Source organism: Microtus oregoni, unplaced genomic scaffold, assembly GCF_018167655.1.
Source record: "Microtus oregoni isolate MIOR12 unplaced genomic scaffold, Mior012 000038F_ref0000394, whole genome shotgun sequence".
Taxonomy (NCBI): domain Eukaryota; kingdom Metazoa; phylum Chordata; class Mammalia; order Rodentia; family Cricetidae; genus Microtus; species Microtus oregoni.
The window spans coordinates 3,815,563-3,838,375 of NW_024543097.1; the positions used below are offsets into that span (position 1 = coordinate 3,815,563).

Sequence of the window (22,813 nt, forward strand, 5' to 3'; positions counted from 1 at the left end):
AAAAGAGAACAGGGTGGCAATACTGATGTCAGTCAATAGAGACATAACAATTATAAACATTTATACAGCTAATAATTGACCAAAATAGAGGAGGCAAAACATAATAAAAGTGAAGAAATAGTTACACAATAATAACTCACTATTGAAGAATAAAATAAACAGAGGATCTAAAACAGTGAACTAGATTTAACAGCTATACATAGAACTATACAATAGCAGCATATAGATTCCTAAGTATACATTGTAAATTTTCCCCAAAAGACCATATATTAAGTCATATATGAGTAGACGTTCAAAATAAAAAGAAAAAATTTAAAAACACATTCTTCAATACAAATATGGAAAGAAATAAAACTGTCCCCTTTTTCAGATGATATAGTATGGAGATTCTAAAGATTCTATCAGAAAACTTCTAGAAATGATAAACTCAAGCAACATAACAGTATCAATGTGCACAAATCAATAGCTTTTCTGTACACAAGCAAATGCACAGAGAGGGAGATCATGGACACACTCCCACTTACAATAGGTTCAGAGAATATCTAGGAATAAACCAAGCCAAGGAAATGAGGGAAATCTATAATGAAAACTTTAAATTTATGCAAAAAAGAGACAGACATTAGAAAATGGAGAGACACTATTGCTCATGGGTTGTTAGCATGAACATTGTGAAAAATGACAATTCTGCAAAAATATATTTACAAATTCAGTGCACTCCAAATCAAAATCCCTATCCATTCCTCACAGAAACAGAACAAGAACAGTATTCTACACTTCGTATGGAACCACAGAGAACCATGTATAGCCAAAAAATTCTGAACAAAAAGAACAATGCTCGGCAGATTAAAATTTCAGATTTTAAGATATATTACAGAGTAATAAAAACAATACATTAGCACAAAACAGACATGTGAGCCAATGAAACAAAATCAGAGGTCTAAAACATGAGCATATCTAACTTTGGGCACTTAATATTTGACAAAGAGGCCAAAAACATAGGCTGGAAAAAAGAAAGCATCTTCAACAAATGGTACTGAGAAAAATTGGTTGTCCATATTGTAGAAGAACGAAATTAGACCCATTATCCATCACCTTGCACAAAACCTTGACTCCAAATGAATCAAAGACTAAACCTGAAGCACTAAAACTGCTAGAGGAAAACACAGGCAGTGCCTGCTTGGTGCAGGTATAGGAAAGGACTTCCTGAGTAGCACTCCATTTTCCTCAAGACTTAAGGCCAACAATCACTGAAATTTAATAAAAGTGAAAACCTTCTGCAAAGCTAAAGAAAACAAGCAGGTAAAAGGAAGCCCAAAGAACGGGGGAGGAATGTTGACCACCTACACATCTGACAGACTTTTAGTATCTAGAACATACAAAGAACTCAAAAAACAGTCAAAAACAAAACAAATGACTCATTCAAAAAATGGGCCTGGAACTGGAATGGAGAGTTCTCAAAAGAAGCGGGGTGTGGGGAACGACTGAGAAATATCTTTAAAAATGCTCATCATCCCTAGCAATTAGGAAAATGCAAATCAAAACAACTTTGTGATTTCATATGATCCCAGCTAGAATGGCAAAGACCAACAAAGTAACCCACATCAAATGCTGGAAAAGAGAAAGGATTCTCAGCTGGCAGTATTGCAAAATTGGTGCATGCTTTCACTGTGTCTCATGTGGCATGTTGAATTTTCATTTGATAAATAAAAATACAAACCAAAACCTGGAAGACTTACACTCCTTGATTCTAAAGTGACTGGACTAATCAAAATAGTATAATAATAGCCTAACCATAAACAGACAAATAGAGCAAAGAATAAAATATTTGCATATGTTGTCAAATGATTTTAAGAATAGTGTCAAAACCAGTAGAAAAAGCAAAATCTTTTCAACTAATTTGACCCTGGGGAAACTGGAAATATACACACAAAAGAATGGAAATTCAACTCTATCTAACGCCACAAATGTCAACTCAAAATAGACCCAAATACCTCAATGTAAGACCTAAAACCATAACTCTTGAAGAAAACATAGTAACACCAAAGGCACCAATAAAAATAGAATAGATAAATTAGAATTCATAAAAGTAATATATACAAAGTGAAAGACAACAAACAAATGGTAGAAAAAGATTTAGAAATCGCATATTAGAGAAGCAATTATCATCTAGACTATAGAGAACCCCTAAAGTTCAGCAACAACAAAGCAAATAACAAAAGATTTGATGTATATTTCTCCATAGAATATATAAAAATAACCAGTTAACATAAAAATAACTTCAACATCATTAATATTGATATGAATATTAGGTAAATATAAATCACAACTGAAGAGATATCACCTTACAACATGTAATATCATCATTAAAAAAGCAAAAACAACAACAACAACAGAATGTTGGTCACAACTTGTAGTAATTAGAACTACTATATAATATAGTTCATTAAAAATTAAAAATAGAATTACAATACAATCCTGTAATTCCATTTCTATATGTATAGCTAAAATAATTGAAGGAGTACTGTGTATTTTTGTTTGTTTGTTTCTGGGAAAAGCTCTCACTATGGAACCCTGGCTAACTTGGAACTCACTACATAGGCAAGGAGACCTTAAACTCAAAGAAATTCACTTGCCTCCCTTCCCCAAGTGCTGGGATTAAAGGCACACATCATGTTCCACTGAAAAGAGCACCTTGAAGAGTTAGATTTTACACTATTCACAGAATACAACAGTTAAAACGTGAAACAACTTAAACCTCACTGGCTCAATCGATAAACAAAATGTTATAAATACATAACTATTCAGCTTTTGAAAAGGAAAGAAATTTGATGTGGGAGTGTCATCTATCTATCTGTTGCTTTCGTTGGTTAATTAATAGAGAAAACTGCTTGGCCTGATAGGGCAGAATTTAGATAGGCGGAGTAGACTGAACAGAATGCTGAGAGGAAGAAGGCAGTGAGAGTCGATATAGCTCTCCTCTCCAAGATGGACACAGGTTAAGATCCTTCCCAGTAAGCAAGCCACCACCTCGTGGTGCTACACAGATTATTAGAAATGGGTTAATCAAGATGTGAGAGTTAGCCAGAAAGAGGCTAGAGCTAATGGGCCAAGCAGTGTTTAAAAGAATACAATTTGTGTGTTGTTATTTCGGGTGTAAAGTTAGCCGTGAGGGAGCTGGGCGGGAACGCTCATTACAGAAATTTAAATATACTACAGTGTACATAAACTGGAAGGACAGTAGCCTTTAAAGTAAACCAGTCATAAAAAGATAAGTACTATTATGTTCCCACATATATGATATACTTATAAACAAACATGATTATTAAGTTAAGGAGAAGAAAAACTGGATAGTCATTGTTTAAAAGGTATACAATTTTCAGTTTTAAAAGATGAAAAGTTATGAAAATGGATGCCTAATATTATTAAAGTACTTAATACTATAAAACTGTACAAATAAAATGAATAAGATGGAAAGTTGTGATATATATACATATATAATCATAACAACATTTTTGGAAAGAAGTATACTATTTTTATCAACTAGAACTCAGTTCTTAATTGTTAAAAAGTATGATCAAATAATCTTAATATATAAAAAGGCTTTACAAAAGTAGCATCAGTTTTAAGAAATTAATGTATGAATATCTTAAACTAGCTGTTAGAAGACTTAAGAAAAATCACTTTGTGTGAAGAATTGAGAAATTATACACATAACAATTTTAACAAAAATAAAACCGTACTAATAATACCTTGGAGGCACGAATATGCCTGTGAATATCTGTTAGTTGCTGGATTTTGTATTCTAGCTCTGAAATCTGAGCTTGAAGCCAAGTCCATCGGCTGCCAACTCGCGCTCTGTCTACAAGCCACTTCCATTCAGTACTAGCGTTACTGTGAACAAAGCAAACACTGTTAGTCAAAGCACAAAGTCAGTCAGCTCTTCAAAGTCTTTATAACTTCCCTGACCACTTGCATGAAACCCTGTTTCTTTTACAAACTAACTACACTGCATCAGGGATGGCAGGTTGACTTCTTATCAAAGTAGATAATTTGAGTCCTTACCTTTCTACTACACAAGTACTTGGCTGTAGTCAATATTACACACCTAACAGTAAGGTAATCCCTCCATAATATAATATGTTATTAATGCTAACAGTTTACACGGGGCTGAGCCAATAAGGAAAATGAAACAAAAATGGTAATTCCAACATCCCATAAAATCTGTTCTGTAATGGGGATACAGAGTCTGAACTGGCCATCTTCTGTAACCAGGCAAGGCTTCCAGTGGTGGGACCGGGACATCAACCCAGCCACAAAACCTTCAATCTACAATTTGTGCTGCCTGCAAGATATGCTGGGACAATAGTGCCTCAGAACTTGTAGGAGTGGTCAACTAATGACTAGTCCAACTCGAGGCCCACACCATGAGAGAGAGCCCATGCCTAATACTGCCTGGAGGACCAGGGCCAGAGACCTCGGATGAACCAAACAGGACTGACCAAAAGAAAAAAAAAATCAATGAAAGGATTCCTAACGATATTCTCCTATACTCATAGGATCAGTGTCTAACGCAATAGTTTCAGAGAGGCTTCATCCACCCACTGATGAGAGCAGATGCAGAGACCCACAGCCAAACATTAGAGTGGAGAACCTCTGCAGAAAAGGGGAAGGAGGGAAGGATTGTAGGAGCCAGAGGGGTAGATGAATATGTCTGACAAAATCAATTAAACAGGGCTCATAGAAACCTAATCAATAATCACGGATCCTGTATAGGTCTGAGCTAGGTCCTCTGCACATATGTTATAGTTGTGTAGCTTGGTGTCCTTGTGGGACTCCTAACAGTGGAGGTGGGGGTGTTTCTAATTCTTTTAACTGCTCTTGGGGCCCTTTTTCCCCTACTAGGTTGCCTTGTCCAGTCCTGACATAAGAGTTTGTGCCTAGTCTTACTGTAATGTGTTATGCCATGTTCGGTGGATCTTCCTAGGAGCTCTGCTCTTTTCTGAAAGGAAAAAGAGTGGATCTGGGGCAGAGGGAGAAGTGAGGGGGCAGGTTGGGAGAAGAGGAGGGAGAGGAGGCTGCTGTTGGAATGTAATGTATGAAAGAAAAATTTAAAAAAAAAACAATCTTACATGTAAAAGTGGATATCATGTATTAAACAATCCTTTTGACCTATTTTCATTTAATAAATTCATTTAATAAACTGTAATGTACTTAACTATGTAATATTTACTTGGTGCAATATATTTGGTTACCCAATACTTACAGGCATTGACAATAATTTACAAAATATGAATTCTCTACTACATTTCCTTCTCTTTTGCTTTTCTTTCTTTCCTTTTTTTCTAATAGTATTTCATCACTAGATAGCCTTAGCTGTCCTAGAACAAGGTTTGTAACCCAGACTAACCTCAAATGCACAGAAATATGTCTCTGCCTCCCAAATGCTGGACCTAAGGCATATGCCACCATGACCAGACTTACATTTCAAATAATTATCTCACATGCATGGGTCTTTGGGTGTTTATTAAGACAGACATCTTGGTAAACTCTAGTGACTGTGCTCTCCAGTACAGAGAACACAAAGGATTTATAAGGAGCTCTACTTTTATATACGTTCTGAAAAAAAAAGCTGAAGACTCTTCTAGCTTCTGACAAGGGCAATCTTTGAATCTGTAATTTATTTAGATTACAAACGAATTACTTCATGAAAATACTGTAACTGCATCAACTAGAAAAATAAATAAATGGAAACATACAAGGCATGGGGGAGGATGAAAATGGGGAAGAATGGAAAGGAGCAAAAATTGATATGGATTACCAAGGAAAAAGTATCACTAAAAATATGGAAGTATAACTCAGAGCTAATAACTACAAAATAGAACATAATAACTACATAGTAGAAAAACATATGAACCTTTATTTTTTCAAAATAAGTACCTACTATGTATTATCAAAATCATAGAATATGCCCCTCAATGAACCATAATGATAATTACAGTGATAATAAGCATATCAATATAAGTTCAGCAATGACAGTAATTGGTATGAATGTTGATTGAGTAATTTGTAAGAACAGAGAGGATATAGGGGTTATGATATTTACTCAGTTTTGCTGTGAACCCAAAACTACTCTAAAGGCTAAAGTTTAGAAAATATATAATGGAAACCAAAACAAAAAGGCCAGGTGTTGTAATGCACGCCTTTAATGCCTGCACTCAAGAGACAGAGGCGGGCAGATCTCGGTGAGTTCAAGGGCAGCCTGGTCTATACAGGAGCTTCAGGACAACCAGAGCTACATAGTGAGACTCTGTTTTGAAAACAACAACAGTAATAATAAATGTTATAATGGAATATTCATATAAACTCAGCCAGAGAACGTATTGTAAAAACAATTTTCTGTCAGATAAACAAGGCAAGTATTGTAAGTTAGATTCAGAGTACTTAATAAACATAATAAATATAATTTTATATCAGTATTTCTAAAAGGCTACTTTTAAAATATTTTAATCGCCTATACTATGACTGAAAATAACATATACAGCAGTTTCTCTTGGCATTATTACATTTTCAGTTTACAATCAATATTATAATTTTGCAAACTTTGTCCATTTTTTAAAAATCAGACTTTCATAAATATGAACAAAGGGAGAGTGTCTATTTAAAATTCACTTAATATAGATATTTAGCAGTATGAAGCGCCAGGCGTTAAGTCTGGAACATAAGGCAGAGCCACACCATGCACAACTTGCACAGGTGAGATTAATTTGGCATAGGGTAAATTAGAAGCTACTTAAAAATAACAAAATTATTTTCCCAAGCAATGTGGCTACCAACACCTTACAGTGAGACATGACAAGGAGGAAGAAAGATACAACTGACTGGAGTACAAATTATCTCCAAATATCTCATGTGCTAGCCCTGTATTTTTTTGTACTTAAGTTGGAGTCAAGTGACTACTACTGACAACAGGCTATGAGCAAACTGACTCTCATTTTATACAGCTGAGGACCTTCAGATCCACTGGTGTAGACAGGATAGCTATAAAACCATTCTAGATAGTGGGGGAATAGCCCAAGGCATAAACCACACTACATGTCTACTGTGCTCAAGCACTGAGATTATGATCCTAACTTGTTACTAAATATAAACTGTTCTAATGGAAACAATCTGAAAATAGGTTGGACTGAGAAGCTGAGATGATAAATAAGATATAAAGGTCACTGAAAAATAATGGAATTATGGGAGCTTTCTATGGAAGAGACCAGAAGGAAAGCAAAGGTCTTCTTTGTTTTTTTCCGTTTATTTATTTATTAAAGATTTCTGTCTCTTCCCCGCCACCGCCTCCCATTTCTCTCCCCCTCCCCCAATCAAGTCCCCCTCCCTCATCAGCCCAAAGAGCGATCAGGGTTCCCTGCCCAGTGGGAAGTCCAAGGACCACCCACCTCCATCCAGGTCTTCTTTCAAATTCTTCCATTTGCTTCAGTTAGAAAATTTCTTAACATTCAGTTTGACTTGGTTATGAAATTGATGACAAATGATCAAATAAAAAAGAAAAAAGTTTTTGTTTCTACATATTATACTTCTGGTCAAGTTACTGTCACTGAAGTTAGTGTCACACATTATTATGTTTACAAATCCTATCAAATTAATTAATTTGATGCAATGCTAGATTAAATTTAAATGAACAAAATCATGTTGGAGCTTTATGGTGTGTGGATGGATGTTTACAATGGATAACTGATCCTACACTTACTATGAATGTTTACAATGGATAACTGATCCTACACTTTACTATGAATGTTTACAATGGATAACTGATCCTACACTTTACTATGAATGATTTAAAAAGCCTGTTCGCTAGATGGAAAGGGAGTAAACCAGCCTTTTCATCCAACATGCTTCCTTGCTGAAAACATCGTCTTTTCTTCCATTTTCAAGATTTTTTTTTATTGATTTTTATTGAGCTCTACATTTTTCTCTGCTCTCCTCCCTGCCTCTCCCCTCCCCCTTCAGCCCTACTCCAAGATGCCCATGCTCCCAATTTACTCAGGAGATCTTGTCTTTGAAAACATTTTCTTAAAAATATCAAGTTGTAAACATGTAACAGATTAGGATATGGCTGGCTTTTTGAAGAATGACAACTGTTGCATTTAAGGTCAAAATATGGTTTAAATAAGCAACAAATATAACAAATGATATAATGTTATGTGTAAACCAATAAGAACGCAGATGATAGATCAGAGAACCTGTACAATGTAACTAGTATATAAGTTTGGGCTGCTAAACCTCTAAGAATAATGGCTCTCTGCATCTCAGAAGACGCACAGACCACTAGGTTGGTGACCATTGGTTGCAGTCCCATCTCTAATTAATAGCAAGGGAAACACATCTATGTGTGGACATAATTGGGCTGAGAGAAACCAGTAGGTCTCCCAAAGGCTAGTCTATGCTTTAAATTTCCAAACTTGCTTGCTTATAGTCAACGCTTAACTCGCTCATGGAAATATTACACATTTAAGTAATTCTGGCTGCAATTTCCAGAGTTGTTGTTTTATCTTAAAATTTTGTTTATGCGGGGGAGTTTGCCTGCATATACACATGTACACCATATGCATGCCCAGCACCACAGGAATGCAGAAAGATCATGGAGCCCCTAGAACTGGACTTTACAGAGGTGGGTGTGGGAACAAGTCCAGGACCTCTGCAAAAGCAGATGCTCTTCACCACATTAATACTTGAACATACAGTCTAGTTTTGGCTTTGAAGTGTAGTTACTGAAGCAAGAACTTTCCAGTATTCCAGTACTACATCTTTAGGTCTTAGTAATACATCCAGTATTTCCAGTATTGCATTTTTAGGTCTTGGTAATACTGGATGTATTATTACCACAATCTAAAGAAAGACATGTATGTTTAATCTTTCATTTAACACGTTTTGTTGCCTGACTAATAGAGCAAATTAATGATGACTAAAAATCAAAAAAGAATACCTAGTTATAAGAAATAACTATGTAAAGGAAAAGAAAGATTTGTCCTAGAAAAATAAACCAGGTCAACCTTCTCAACTGGTATTTGCTCAGCTAGAAAAATTGTGTTCTTCCCTGGAATTGGGTTCCTTTAGATCAGAGGTTACAAATATTTTGGGCTTTGTGGACCAACTATTCAGCTCTGCCTTTGTAATATGAGAGTACCTATAGGCCATACATCATGGGTGGCTATATTCCAATGTAACTACTTTCAAAATAGGAACTAAATCAGATTGGGTTCATGGGTCTGCTGACCAATACCTGTTGAAGATTATTTTTTCATGTGCATCTTCTGCTTCCCAAAGGATTTAATAACATGCCTGTGCAAATACCATGCTATCTTATTGGTGTAATTCCTTTATCGAACTTACCTTATTAAAAAAAAAAACTTACCTTATTAGAAAACTTCACTCCCAGTCTACAAATAGTTAAATAGGCAAATGAGAGGTGCCCTAAATTATATCTGTTTATGTAAAACTAATCTGAATGGGTTTTGTTTTGTCTTGAGAAAGGGTCTACGTAATAGATATGTTGTTATTATTAAGTGAGTTTGAATTTTGTCAAATTACTTTTGATATTTTTATTTAAATTGAGTGTTAAGACATTTTGCTTCCTTTCATAATATATGTGGTCATGATTAAAATATTGTGCCACATTCTAGTTGATATTTACTTTGGATGTTTTGTTGGCTATATTTCTGCTGCTTTCTTACATTTTTGTGTAGTGTCATAATCAAGCTAACACTGGCCTCATAGAGAACTGGAAGTAAATTTTTTCTCCTTTATCCTCTCAAGGAGTTTTAGAGAATTGTGATTATTGCAAAATCATCTCAAAATATTTTATCAGTGAAAATAGCTAGGCCTGAAATTTCATGTTGAAAGATTGTTAAATTATCAATTTAGTGTTTCTAAATGATGTCTAGCATGTTTTATATTTCTTTAGTAATATTTGATAATATTGTTGCAAATAATCAAACTATTTGTTCTATGTGATCCTTCTCCAGAAAATAATTTTGTTTGGGTGGTTATTAAACTATTGACTTATTTAACTGCACCAAACTCATCTTGCTTTTTAAAGCCTTGTTTCACGAAGTATACAGTAAACCTGACAATAAGACAACTCAATAAATTGATGATGAGATCGATGGTTTCAAGAAATAGCAAATTAACAAAGCTTAACTACCAGCAAAGGAGAAATCTGGCTTTGGTATTTTCATATATAACTTACTAGATAAAAAAAAAAAAAATGGAAACAAAAAAAAGCAAAAGCTACCACAAGACTAACAGAAACTAACACTAGGGATCCTGGTTATGAATGTAATATAACATCCAATAATGTATACTATAAAATCATAGAAAAAAATATAACAATACATTTCTGGATAGCAAAATTAGATGCTACAGAAACAAAGGAAAAGACTGTCACCTCACAAAGCAAAATTAGTGTCCCTTTAAGACATTACTTCACTGCTACTGCAAGTCTTGATGTTATAAAGACTGGGAGCTATTATGCATATCCACATTTTTCTTTTTAACCAACGAATTTTATGTGTATGATGTTGGATGCACCCGGGAAAGCCAGAGGTAGATATTAGGTATCTTTGTAGAGTGCTCTTCTGATTTGGGGACAGGGTTTCTCATTGGTTGAACTGGAGTTCACCAATTAACTACACTCTGTGGGCAGCTATCCCTGAATCCCAGAATCTCCTTGCCTCCATCTTCCAACACTGGTATTACAACTATGCTCCACACAGATTCTCACATGTGCCGTGGGTGATCAAAACTCAGATCTCCATGTTTCCATAGCAAGCAATTTACCCAGCCCTCCTATGAATTTTATTGTGACTTTCCTGTCCTTAGTGCATCATGTAAGATACAGAAGGGCAGAAAGATACAAAATGTGCCTATTAATTTGTAGCTCATGACATTACAGTGAACCTCATCTGTACATAATAGAGGAATACTCTACTCCGCTCTAGGGTCCTAGTTTGTCATCTTTGAAAAACTGATATGTTTTATGTAAGAGAAAGGAGTATATGGCTGTATGGAAGGCCAAAGATAATCAAATAGACAGCATACATGCAGTCCCTCTCTCAATATCTAATCATTTTTATTTTGGGTTTTTTTTTTTAAAGGGACACTTTGAGGAAAACCCCCATTCTTTTTTGTTTTTTTTTTAAGATCCATTTATTTATTATGCATACAATGTTCCGTTAACATATATACACCAGAAGAGGCACCAGATCTCATTACAGATGGTTGTGAACCACCGTGTGGTTGCTGGGAATTGAACTCAAGACTTCTGGAAGAGCAGCTAGTGCTCTTAACCTCTGAGCCACCTTCTCCAGCTCCTTTTGGGGAGTTTTTGAGAGTCATACTGTGTAGTTCAGGCTTTGACTCACTTTATAGCCCCAACTGCCCTCAGGTTCATGATCCTCCAGTCTCAACATCTGGAATGCTGGGGATTGTAGATACCCACTAACACATTCAACTTTCTGGTAACAGAACTCTGAGGCCTGAACAAAAAACAGCTGGAGACTCTACTTCCCAATCTGACATGCTTTGAAATCTAAGTTTCAAAGTCTGACTTTCAGAGGTAAGCAAAAGTAACTTGTGCATCTGCTGGACCTTGCCTTTAAGTATAATTGAGTGGCTCCTTAAAAATAGCTGGGTGTGGGAATGAGATGAAGTCCTAGTCAATCAGTGCAGGCAGCAAAACGATCCCTAAGGATCCCTAAGGAGATAATAAAGCCAAAAGATCCTCACCAGAATCTGAGCATGCCTAATTACTGTTAAGTGAGAAAAAAATTTATGTATGTGGAGGTTCCCCTCCTATGACAGCTTAGTATATATTTTACTAACTCTCTCCTTCAAAAGTATTTTATGCCATTAGGATCAGATCCTAAGTTCTTAAAGTGTTCACTGTCTCCCAGACATGCTGGCTCATGCCCCTAATCCTAGGACTTAGCGATTTGTAGGCAGGAGGATAGTGGATCCAAGGCATGAGCTACAGCAAGATTCTGCCCCCATAACCACAAAAAGAAAAGAAACAAAAAGAAAAAAGGAAAGAAAAGTGAACTTTAGGTATTCTAATGATAAAGAACATTAAAGGGCTGGGGTTATTAAAGGGTTTTCAAATGTAGATGAAAGAGTGGCACAATGTAATTTAGTCTAGAACCCTGGCAAAACTCATTGTGTAAACTGGCTAAATTAAGCTTCTAGTCTGACTTTAAAAGAGCTCACACGATCACCTAGAAAATTTAGTCCCACCCGCCATTTCCCTCTCTCAACCCACTCAACACAAAGGAAGAAAGAAGTTGGAGTATACATTTATATATACTATCACTACCACCCTTTTTCTCTTGAATAGAATTTTTTGTTTGGTTTGGTTTTTGTTTGTTTTCTTTTGTTTTTCAAGACAGGGTTTCACTGTGTAGCCCTAGAGATCCTGTAATTCATTCTGTACACCAAGCTAGCCTCAAATTCACAGAGATCTACCTGCTTTTGCCTCCAGAATGCTGAGATAAAAGGTGTGCACCACCACCACCCAGCAATAGATCTTTGAAACTTAATGGTCTGTTAGGTACTCTTAACTGTCGATGTACAATTCTTGTGTAATATGGAACATTTACAACTATGGACATGGAGAAACAAAAGCATAGTGAATTTGTAAAGCACAATGAAGCATCCTTACTAAGGACAAATCAATAATTCAATAAGCATCCTGTGTGTATTCATACAAGCACACATACTTCTTTTGTTCAAGAAAGTAGACAATTATGTAGACTGAACACTAAATAAAGATAAAGCTGAAGAGATTAAGAGAAAATTGACAAAAAATTGTACATAATTATTTGTAGAGAGTGTGAGGTTTTCTTTTACAAATTGAAATGAAGTGAGTAGATGAGGCTCATTATAGCCCTTGCCACACTTAGACTTTGGTTGTGACAACACTTAGCATCCAGTCTCAGTGGCGTTCAAGCATACAAACAGTACACATTCTGACAAAAGAGCTCCAGAACTTACTTCTCCTAAATGGAAAAACTGTCACTGTTGCCAACATCCTCCTTCTCTCTCCCCCAACTCCAGCCTATGGCAGCTCTGGTAACCACTAACCTTCTGAGTTTCTATGCTATGACTTTTTAAGATTCTCCTTCTTTGTGAGATTTTACACTCATTTTTCAATTATATTAAGTGACTTCTATATTCACTTAACAAATGATATATTTCACTTTTCTAAAAGACTGAATAATATTCCATTATGCATTTGATTGTGGACGAAAATGAAAATGGTAATGCAGAAATGAATTCAATTTACTGATTTCATTTCCTTTGGATAGATACCAAAAGTAGGATTGCTAGAATATAGAATGTAGTTCTAGTTTATCTACCTGAAGAAATTTCTTTCTTCCATAATGACTAAACTAATTTACATTATTAACAATTTGCAAAGTTCTCCTTACTCCATATTCTCTGCAGTACTTATAACCCTTCTACTAACCTACAGCACGACAGTATCTCATCGCTGTTTTCATTCTATCTTCTGATATCTAGTGATAGTAAGTTGCATTTACTTTGTTTTGAAGTACCCATTGGCGATCTGTATGTCTTCCTTAGAGAAAAGTCTAGTAGGGACCTTTGATCATTTTTAACTGTTTTCTTATTACTGTTTGTCTGGCTTGAATACGTAGTTTGGCCATTCTTATCAGTTGTATAATTAGTAAATATTCTCTCCCATTCTATAGGCTGTTTATATTGTTTCTTTTGTTTGTATCAATTTTTTTTTTTTTTTTTTTTTTTTTTTTTTTTTTTAATTTATTTATTTATTAAGAATTTCTGCCTCGTCCCCACAACCGCTTCCCGTTTCCCTCCCCCTCCCCCGATCAAGTCCCCCCCCCCCTCATCTGCTCGAAGAGCAATCAGGGTTCCCTGACCTGTGGGAAGCCCAAGGACTGCCCACCTCTATCCAGGTCTCCTAAGGTGAGCATTCAAACTGCCTAGGCTCCCACAAAGCCAGTACGTGCAGTAGGATCAAAAACCCACTGCAATTGTTCTTGAGTTCTCAGTATTCCTCATTGTCCGCTATGTTCAGCTAGTCTGGATTTATCCCATGCTTTTTCAGACCTAGGCCAGCTGGCCTTGGTGAGATCCCAATAGAACATCCACATTGTCTTAGTGTGTGGGTGCACCCCTCGTGGTCCTGAGTTCCTTGCTCGTGCTCCGTCTCCTTCTGCTCCTGATTTGGACCTTGAGATTTCTGTCCGGTGCTCCCGTGTGGGTCTCTGTCTCTGTCTCCTTTCATCGCCTGATGAAGGTTAATATTCCTGAGGATGCCTATGTGTTTGTCTTTGGATTCACCTTATGCTGTTTGTATCAATTTTTAATTTACTGCAATCCCATTTGCCTGTTTTCACATTTGTTGCCTGTATTTTAAGCCCAGGTCCAGAAAATCTTTGCCAAGACTATATATCAAGCTTTTCCCCTCCACTTTATCATAGTTTTACATAGTCATATCTTATGTTCACACCTTAATCCATTTTGAAATAATGTGGGAATATGTAATGACATAAAGATTCAATTCCATTATTCTGCATGTAGATATCTGTCCAATTTTTCCAACATTTAAGAGATTTATCATTTTTCATTACTGTATTCCTGGCATCTTTCTCCAAGATGAATTGGACATAAAAGAGTAGCCTCGAGAGAAAGAACTGAAGAATAGGATTATAGGCATCTGCCACAATGCCTATAATTAATGTAGAGTATCTTTCCATTTGTGTCTACATTGATTTTTACCAATATTTTATAGGTTTTAGTATAAACATCTTTCACTGATTTTATTGAAGTCAATCCTAAATTATCTTTGTTTTCATGCTACTATAAAAGGAATTTTTATTGATTGCATTGTCAGTTTTGGATTAGTGTATAGAAACAGTACTATTTCTATACATTGATCTTGTATATAGCAAGTTAACTGATTTAATATTTCTAACAATTTTCAGAAAACCTGTTTTTCCCAGATCACAACATGTCTGAACATCCTATTTACTATCTTCTTTTTCCATTTGTATGTCCTTTTCTATGATCTGGTTAGGAATTCTAGTCTTGACTGGGAAGAAGCAGGGTCTACAGATTGAACGTCCATACCCCTCAGACTTCCTATGTTGAAGTTTAATAGCAATGTTGTGATTTTAAGAAGCATCTACTAGGAAACAACTGGTTCTGCTTTCATCACAGGATAGGTGTCCTTACAAGAGTCCAGTGAACTTGTCCACCCCCAATACCATGTGAGAACCTAATACAAGTGTCATTTATGAAGACATTGCCATTAAATCTGTAAGTTCTTTAACCTTAAGACTCTCTACCCTCTATAAACACAAGTAGTAATGTATCTGTGATTCATAAATTTCCTGGTCTAAAATGTTTCCTTGTACCAATCTGAACAATAGTATCCTTGTCTTGTTCCTCATCTTAAAGGGAAGCTTTCAAGTTAGCTATCACTAAGATATCTGTGAACTTCTAACATGTGACTCTTACAAGATACATTCCTTTTATACTTAAATGGGTAATTTTAACCAAGAAAAGTTGCTGAATTGTTTCAATTTTGTCATACTGAGATGATCATGTAAAGTTCTGTTCCTGTTCTGTTAACATAATATGCATCCATTTGCATGCTGAATTATCTTTGCATCTAAAGAATAAATTCCATTAGACAATGGCTCATTATTTTAATTTATGAATTAAATCCTTTAATTATTTTTTTTTAGTTAAATTATTTTTGTAAAGAGTTTTGCATTTATATTCATTATGGATACTGGCCTTTTTTACTTTTTCTTTCAATCTTATCTGGCTTTGCTATTAGGGTAGGGCTGGCTTCATACAGTGAATTAGGAAGCAGTCCTGCCTATCCAATTTTTAGAATAAATTGAAGACTGCTACTAGTTCTCTAAATGTTTTATAGAACCCAACAATAAAGCCATCAGATTCCTGCATTTGGTAGTAGATATTTTATTAGTGTTGCCATCTCCTTATTCAACATTGGTAGGTTCAATTTTTTTATTTTTCATCATTAAATCTTGATATTAGATGTATGTATTATGAATGTGCTTACACTAGGTTATTCAGTTTGTTGGAATACAGATATTCCTAATAAAAAACTATAGTCCTTCATATTTCTGTTCAATCACCTCTAACCCCTTACTCCTGATGTTTGTTTAAACCTAGAGATTGGTCAAATTTATTTAGCTTTCAAAAACTTGATATTTTCAGTTGCTTTCTTGGTCTCTATTGCAATTGTTTTTGTGCTGATCTTTATTATTTCTTACCTTGCACTAACTTAGGACTTACTTTTTTTTTTTTTTGAGATGTATGCCCTGGCAATGCTGAAGCATGCATGGGCAGCCTGTATATGGCAGTTCTGTTGAACTTGTCCATATTGGGTTTCATGGTCTAAGTTGATGAGAATGACTGACCAGGTCTCTTCCTAAAGAGGGCACCAAATCTCATTACAGATGGTTGTGAGCCACCACGTGGTTGCTGGGAATTAAACACAGGAATTAATCCACACCAGCTTGGGCTATATAGGGAGATCCAGTCTCAATTTTTATTTTCCTTTTAGTTATCCCAAAATTGGGTATGTGCATATTTATAATTTTCTATCTCTTGATAAACTATTTACTAGTATATAATAATCTATTTCATTTTACAGATTTTTGTCTGGTTTTTTTTCTGCTACTAGTATAGCTAAGCCCTGTTCTCTTCTAGGTTATAAATTCATGGAGTATATTTTCTTTTTAACTCCCTGTACATTATATGTCTTTTTAAAGCTGAAATCTCTTATTAAAGAGCTTATAGTTGGGTCTTTGTTTTTCCCCAATCCATTCAGCAATTCTTAAGAAGCTAACTGGTTACAGTCAAGAAATAACTATTGATAGGTACAGATTTCTTAGTGACACCTTCATTACTGCTATGTTTAAAATAATCTTTTGTTCTTTAAGATCTAGTGGTTTTCTATTGTGCTTTGATTCCTTAATCTTTGCTGTAGTATAATTTTTTTGCATGTGGTAGCCACGAAACATAAAAATGATCCAGCTGTGAGTCTATTTTAAGCTGGAAGCAAAGGTACTGGTTGTCCCCACTTATTCTGTACTGCAGTGGCTGGCACTTGGTACCCTAGGAAGCAAATGTACTGGTTGTCCCCACTGACTCTGTACTGCAGTGGCTGGCACTTGGTACTCTAGGAAAAAGGTTGTTTAGCTGATGCTTTTGATAAAAGTCCAAGACTCGCAACTCAGTCATTGCAACTCCTGCTTCTGGTGAAAATCTGAGGCATGAGCATGGCCACGTGTTGGAGGAATTGCTCATTTTTAAGTGAAATGAGGATAGTAGCAACCACATCCCATGGTTGACGGAACTAAATGAGATAACATATATAACTAACTAGCAAAATGGCAGCCTGAAAAATAATTTGCACTTAATAACTGGCTAGTTCCCACATCCAAGCAATTTCAGTTATAGTGACATCAGAACACTTTTAAAAGATAGGGATACTCACTTTGTCACATTTCACTCATAAAAAATAATACACTAAAAAAAAATAAAAAAATAAAAAAATAATAATACACTAGTTCTATATCAATTAGTAAAAACAATATCGTTTCTAATTCTATAATGATTATCCATTTTGAAGAATTTGAAAAAAATGACAGACTATTTTTGCCCCAAATGTCACAGTTGTATTCAGGAACATGTACAAACAACACTAACAGATCCCAAGAAATTTGAAATTGTGCTCCATGCGACTACATTAAATTTAAGTCAAATTAAATCGAACACTTAGTCTTCAATAGAAGATCATCACATACTGTAGAAGAAATAATGTGTTTTCCATTTACTTTTTTATAATGACAGGCTGAATAAAGATTATGAACTGAAATATGATCATACTCTCTCTTGTCAAAAAAAAAAAGAACAAACAAACAAACCCCTAGCAGATCAAAGGCGTGCATGTAATCTAGCAGTTAGGAAGCACAGACAAGAGTATAAAGAGTTCAAGGACGGCCCGGGCTAGACCTCAACTCTGCCCTCTATAAAGCAGCATGCACTCACAACTATTAGATTCACAAAGCTAACAAGGGAACCCCATGTCATCTCTTAAAGGTTCAGGCTTTAATTACATCCAAGGACAGAAAAATGCTTATTTATACCTATTACTATTCCTTTATGTTTTTCCTGGAAAGTAAAGTAACTACTTTTAAATAATGTTTACTATCCATAGATTTTGTAACATCTGCAGATTCAAGCAATCGCACATTATAACAACTGAGAATTCAATAGCTATATGAAGTATATTACACAACAAACGTACAGAAAATTCCTATCATCTCTGAAACTATTTCTATATGGAACATGTAGGGATTTTTTTTTTTTTGGTGTTGTTATGCCCTACACAATTCAGTGTAACAATTACTTGCATGGCATTCACACTGTTTTAAGTATTATGATTAATCCAGAGATGTATACAGGTAAATGTCATTAGGTGCACATACTACACCATTTTACATAATAGACTAAAGCAGAAGATCCTGAGGCTCACACTTAGCATATCTGATTCACACATATAGCTATCTTAAGAAATAAAATATCTTAAGGTATTATCATCTCAGATTTCAAGTTCTATGACTGAGCAACTGTAATAAAAAAAGAACAGCATGGGACTGGCATGAAATAGATGCTGCGGTGGTTAATGCACACCTTTAATCTAAGCTCTCAGGGGGCAGAGGCAGGTCGATCTCTGTGAACTGGAGGCCAGCCTGGTCTACAGAGTGAGCTTCAGGCCAGCATACCTACAAAGTGAAATTCTGTCTCAGATCTCTCTCTCACTTTCTCTCTCTCTGTCTCTCTCTCCCATACACACACACACACACACACACACACACACACACACACAATTAATCAACAGAATAAAATTGACGAGCCAGACATATCTCCATATACATACAAACACCTATTTTTGACAAAGAAACCAAAATATACAACACTGAAGAAAAGACAGCACCTTCAACAAGTGGTGCTGGTCAAACTGGACGGCGCATTTAGACTGCAAATAGGTCCGCATCTGTCACCCTGCATAAAGCTCAACTCTAAATGGATCAAAGACCTGAATAAAAGACCAGATACCCTGAAGCTTACAGAAGAGCAACCTGACAGGAGAGGAAGTGGGGAATAGGCTTGAACTCACTGGCATAGAAAAGGATTTTCTAAACAGGACACTGACAGCAAAGGCATTAAGAACAACAATAAATGGAACCTCATGAAGCTAAAAAGCTTCTTCCATACAGAGCAAAAGACACCGTCACTCAAGTAAAGTGGCAGTCTGCAGAATGGGGGAAAATCTTTAATCAATTATGCTTCTGTTAAAAGATTAATTTCAATAATAACAGAAAAACTGAACATCAGGAAAATAGTCCAATTAAAAACTGGAATACAGAACTAAACAAAGTTCTCATAAAAGGAAACACAAATGATATACTTAATGTTTTCAAAGTGTCCAACATCATTAGTCATCAGGGGAGTGAAAATTAAAACTACTGAGATTTCATCTCACCCCAGTGAGGATTGCCAAGATCAAGATAACAAATGACAGCACATGCTGGCAAAGATGCGGGGAAGGGGGAAACATTTATTCATTGCTGATGGAAGTGGAAACTGATACAGTCACTATGGAAATCAGTGTGGTTGTTCCTCAGGAAGCTGGAAATAGATCTACCACAAGGATCTAGGCATCCTACTCTTGGGAACTTGCTCATGCATGCTCACTGCTTTTCTAGTCATAATAGCCAGAAACTGGAAACAGCTTCATGTCCATCAACTGATGAAAGGATAATGAAAATGTGCTGGGTTTACACAACAGATTATTATTCAGTTATTAAGAAAAATAAAAATCATAGAATTTTCAAATAAATGGATGCAGCTAAAAACAGCAATCCTGACTGAGGTAACCCAGGCCAAAATGGCAGATATTAAATATTTTCTCTTATAGCTTTTAGGTTTTAGATAGCATGTTTCAATATGAATAACTTGAAGTTAAGCAGCTAGTGAGGGACCAGAGGAGAAGAGATCTTCCAAATAAGGAAAAATAGAGTATAATGTTATAGAGGGCTAAAAGGAAAACCAGACTAGGAAGATTAAATTGAGAGGAGGGAGGAAAGGCAGGGTAAAGGAGGAAATATGGAGAGAGACAATACTAAAGGTCTTTTGGAAAGTCATATGGAAACTTACTACTGTAGATGCTTCCTAATATACATATATGAAAGTCATTTAAATAGAGTCAACATATAATGAGAGAAAATATCCCAAGTAGACATACCACCAAGTAAAACCTCCAGGCCAGGAAAGGGTTACATCTGTTAAGTCGTTGGCCAAAGGAGCCATAGACCTCCCCTCCCCAATAAAACATGGCAGGCTATTGCCAAGGCTCTTGGTTACTCTTCATAACCTGATGGTGAGAGATAATCACTGAAGAGACAAATTCCTCACGTCATCAAGCAGGAGAAATCAGGCTGGTGCATAACGAGAAGCTCTTCCCCTATTACTCATGTCCATGATGCTGGAAGGGAAACGTAGTCATCCATTTCAACTGGCCACAAACCTTCCTACATGTTATGCGAGTAGCCATCAATTATTTGACTGGATTTAAGGCCCACTCCATGTCGCAAAAACCATACATGACACTTCCAAAGTGGCCAAGAACCTGAGACTAGACAGGTGACAGGCCTATGGGAAAACTCTCTACTACTCGTCTGTTAAGGAAGATAGCAATAAAATGGCTCCTAACATCCTACCGTTACAGCCACAGAGCACAGCATCACTCAGCCCTCCTCAGAGCAGCATCGTCTCGCAGTAGATGGTAATCAATAAACAGATCCACAACTGGACAATGAACACTCAGCCCTAAATGGGATGTCTTTATCAAACCCCTTCTCCTCAGGGAAGAAGAGGTAAAGACTGTAAGAACCAGAGGTACTGAGTGACTCCAAAGAATCAGCATCTTCCAGGCACAGCAGTAAGGATATACACATAAACTCACAGAGATCAGTGTCAGCATACACAAGACTATACAAATTCAAGTCAGAGAAAGTCCTAGCCTGGAAAGGAAAGGAGACACAAAGTTTCATTCCTAACCAGAAAGTCAGTTTTCCCCAATGCAGTGTTACTGGGTCTATGAACTACACTCCCAGGAAAGGTTCCATTCCCAGAAATAGTTGGCCAACACAAAATGGACAACAGGGTGTTGGTTTGTGTTTGTGTGTGCTTTTTGTTTTGTTTTGATAAAATTTGGCTTATTTTCTTTTCTCAGTTTGTCTTTTTCATTTTTTGTTGTTCTGTTTTATTTTTTGAGAAAGGGAAAGAACATCCAGTTGGGTGATAAGGAGGTGGGAAAGAGCTGGGAGGAAATGAGGGAAGGAAAAGAATATGATCAAAATATATGGTATAGAAAAAAATAAAACATTTTTTTAAATTCACCAGTTTTATAACTTAAAGATTATTGTAGTAAGATTTTAGAAAACCTGCTTTCTTATAACATATCCTGAAAGCAAGATGATTAGAAAACAATCTAGTAATTTTACACTTACACTGCCACATTTTTTCTAATGGTATATTCATCCAACTCGTCATCTGAGCTGCTATCGGTGGCATCAGAATCCAGACCCTCTTCAACATGAGACAACAGCCCTGTAGCAGACAGGGCAAATCTTTGGATTTCTGCAGCTGTACAATGAGCAAAGCCATTGTTTGTATCATTCAAAAACTTATTCTCTGAAGCCAATATGTCAACTTCTGGCTTAATTTCAGTGTGTTCAAGTAAACTATTACCCAAAACTGTGGTGGGTTCATGGAAGATCTTCATTGTGGGCAGCTGGTGCTTCATAGAAAATTTCATCTGCTGACCATAGTGCTTCACAACATGCTTGGCCAGGAGCATCTGCAGGTGTTTCTGAGTTCGTCTAGCCTGGCTGAGCAAGGTTTTCTGTTTACTCACACAATGAAGCAAACGAGCATTCACCTCCTCCTCTTTCTCAGCAGCTGAGGAACTAACAGGCATATCTGAGTGATTAGGTCCAATTTTCTTTTGAGTACATTGCAATAGGCCCTTTTTAATCTTAGTGTCAGTGAATTTATCCAAAAGTACATTCTTTTGGTACCATTTACAGTTTTGCAGATGTATTTTATCTACATTAGCATCTTTGGTGAGACTGGAATCCAGAACGATCTGTATATCTTTCATGCAATGGCTTGTGCCATCTAAGAGCTCCTTTTTGATGAACTCATTCTCAGGATGAGAACGGCAGAGCTTACTGAGCTGAATGCTGCTGCCATTACACAGTACGTTTTTCAGCTTACAGCAGTTGGCCTCCATTACTTTCTTTTGGTTATAATTCTCATTATACTTATTTAGTGTTGAATTAGAACTCATTAAGAGAACTGTCTGAAAATGTTTTGAAGCCTGAGGAGAGGCAAAATGTTTTAAATTCACAAAATTAGTATTTAGACTAGGTTCAGGAGCCGGAAATCCCAGCATCTGAGAGAAAGTGTCTCCTCCCGTGAGCTTTTCATCCGCAGTTCTAGGGCTTTCCATGCACAGCATCTTGTCAGATTCCATGGCACTTGGCAGAGATGAAAAGCAGATACCCTTTGTTGTTGCCTCCTTCAGAGCTGGGGTCATGGCGAATCCTGGGGATAATTACTGGAAGCCTAAAATTACAGAAAAAATACATGATCAAACATC

General features: G+C 36.1%; 1 protein-coding gene across 9 annotated transcripts in view; it reads right to left on the reverse strand.

Moving 5' to 3' along the window:
* The window catches only part of Kansl1l (KAT8 regulatory NSL complex subunit 1 like), an 86,864-nt gene that overhangs the window by 48,735 nt on the left and 15,316 nt on the right, over positions 1-22,813 (reverse strand). For 5 of the 9 annotated variants that reach the window (XM_041631734.1, XM_041631733.1, XM_041631730.1 and 2 more), the window contains exons 2-3: positions 21,660-22,779; positions 3,750-3,909 (exon numbers count right to left, since the gene is read on the reverse strand). In XM_041631734.1, coding sequence (XP_041487668.1) covers positions 3,750-3,909; positions 21,660-22,750 — 1,251 coding nt within the window. In that variant the 5' untranslated portion in view covers positions 22,751-22,779. The remainder of the gene's footprint in view (positions 1-3,749; positions 3,910-21,659; positions 22,780-22,813) is intronic. The other 4 variants (XM_041631737.1, XM_041631735.1, XM_041631732.1 and 1 more) reach the window with 1 other exon arrangement.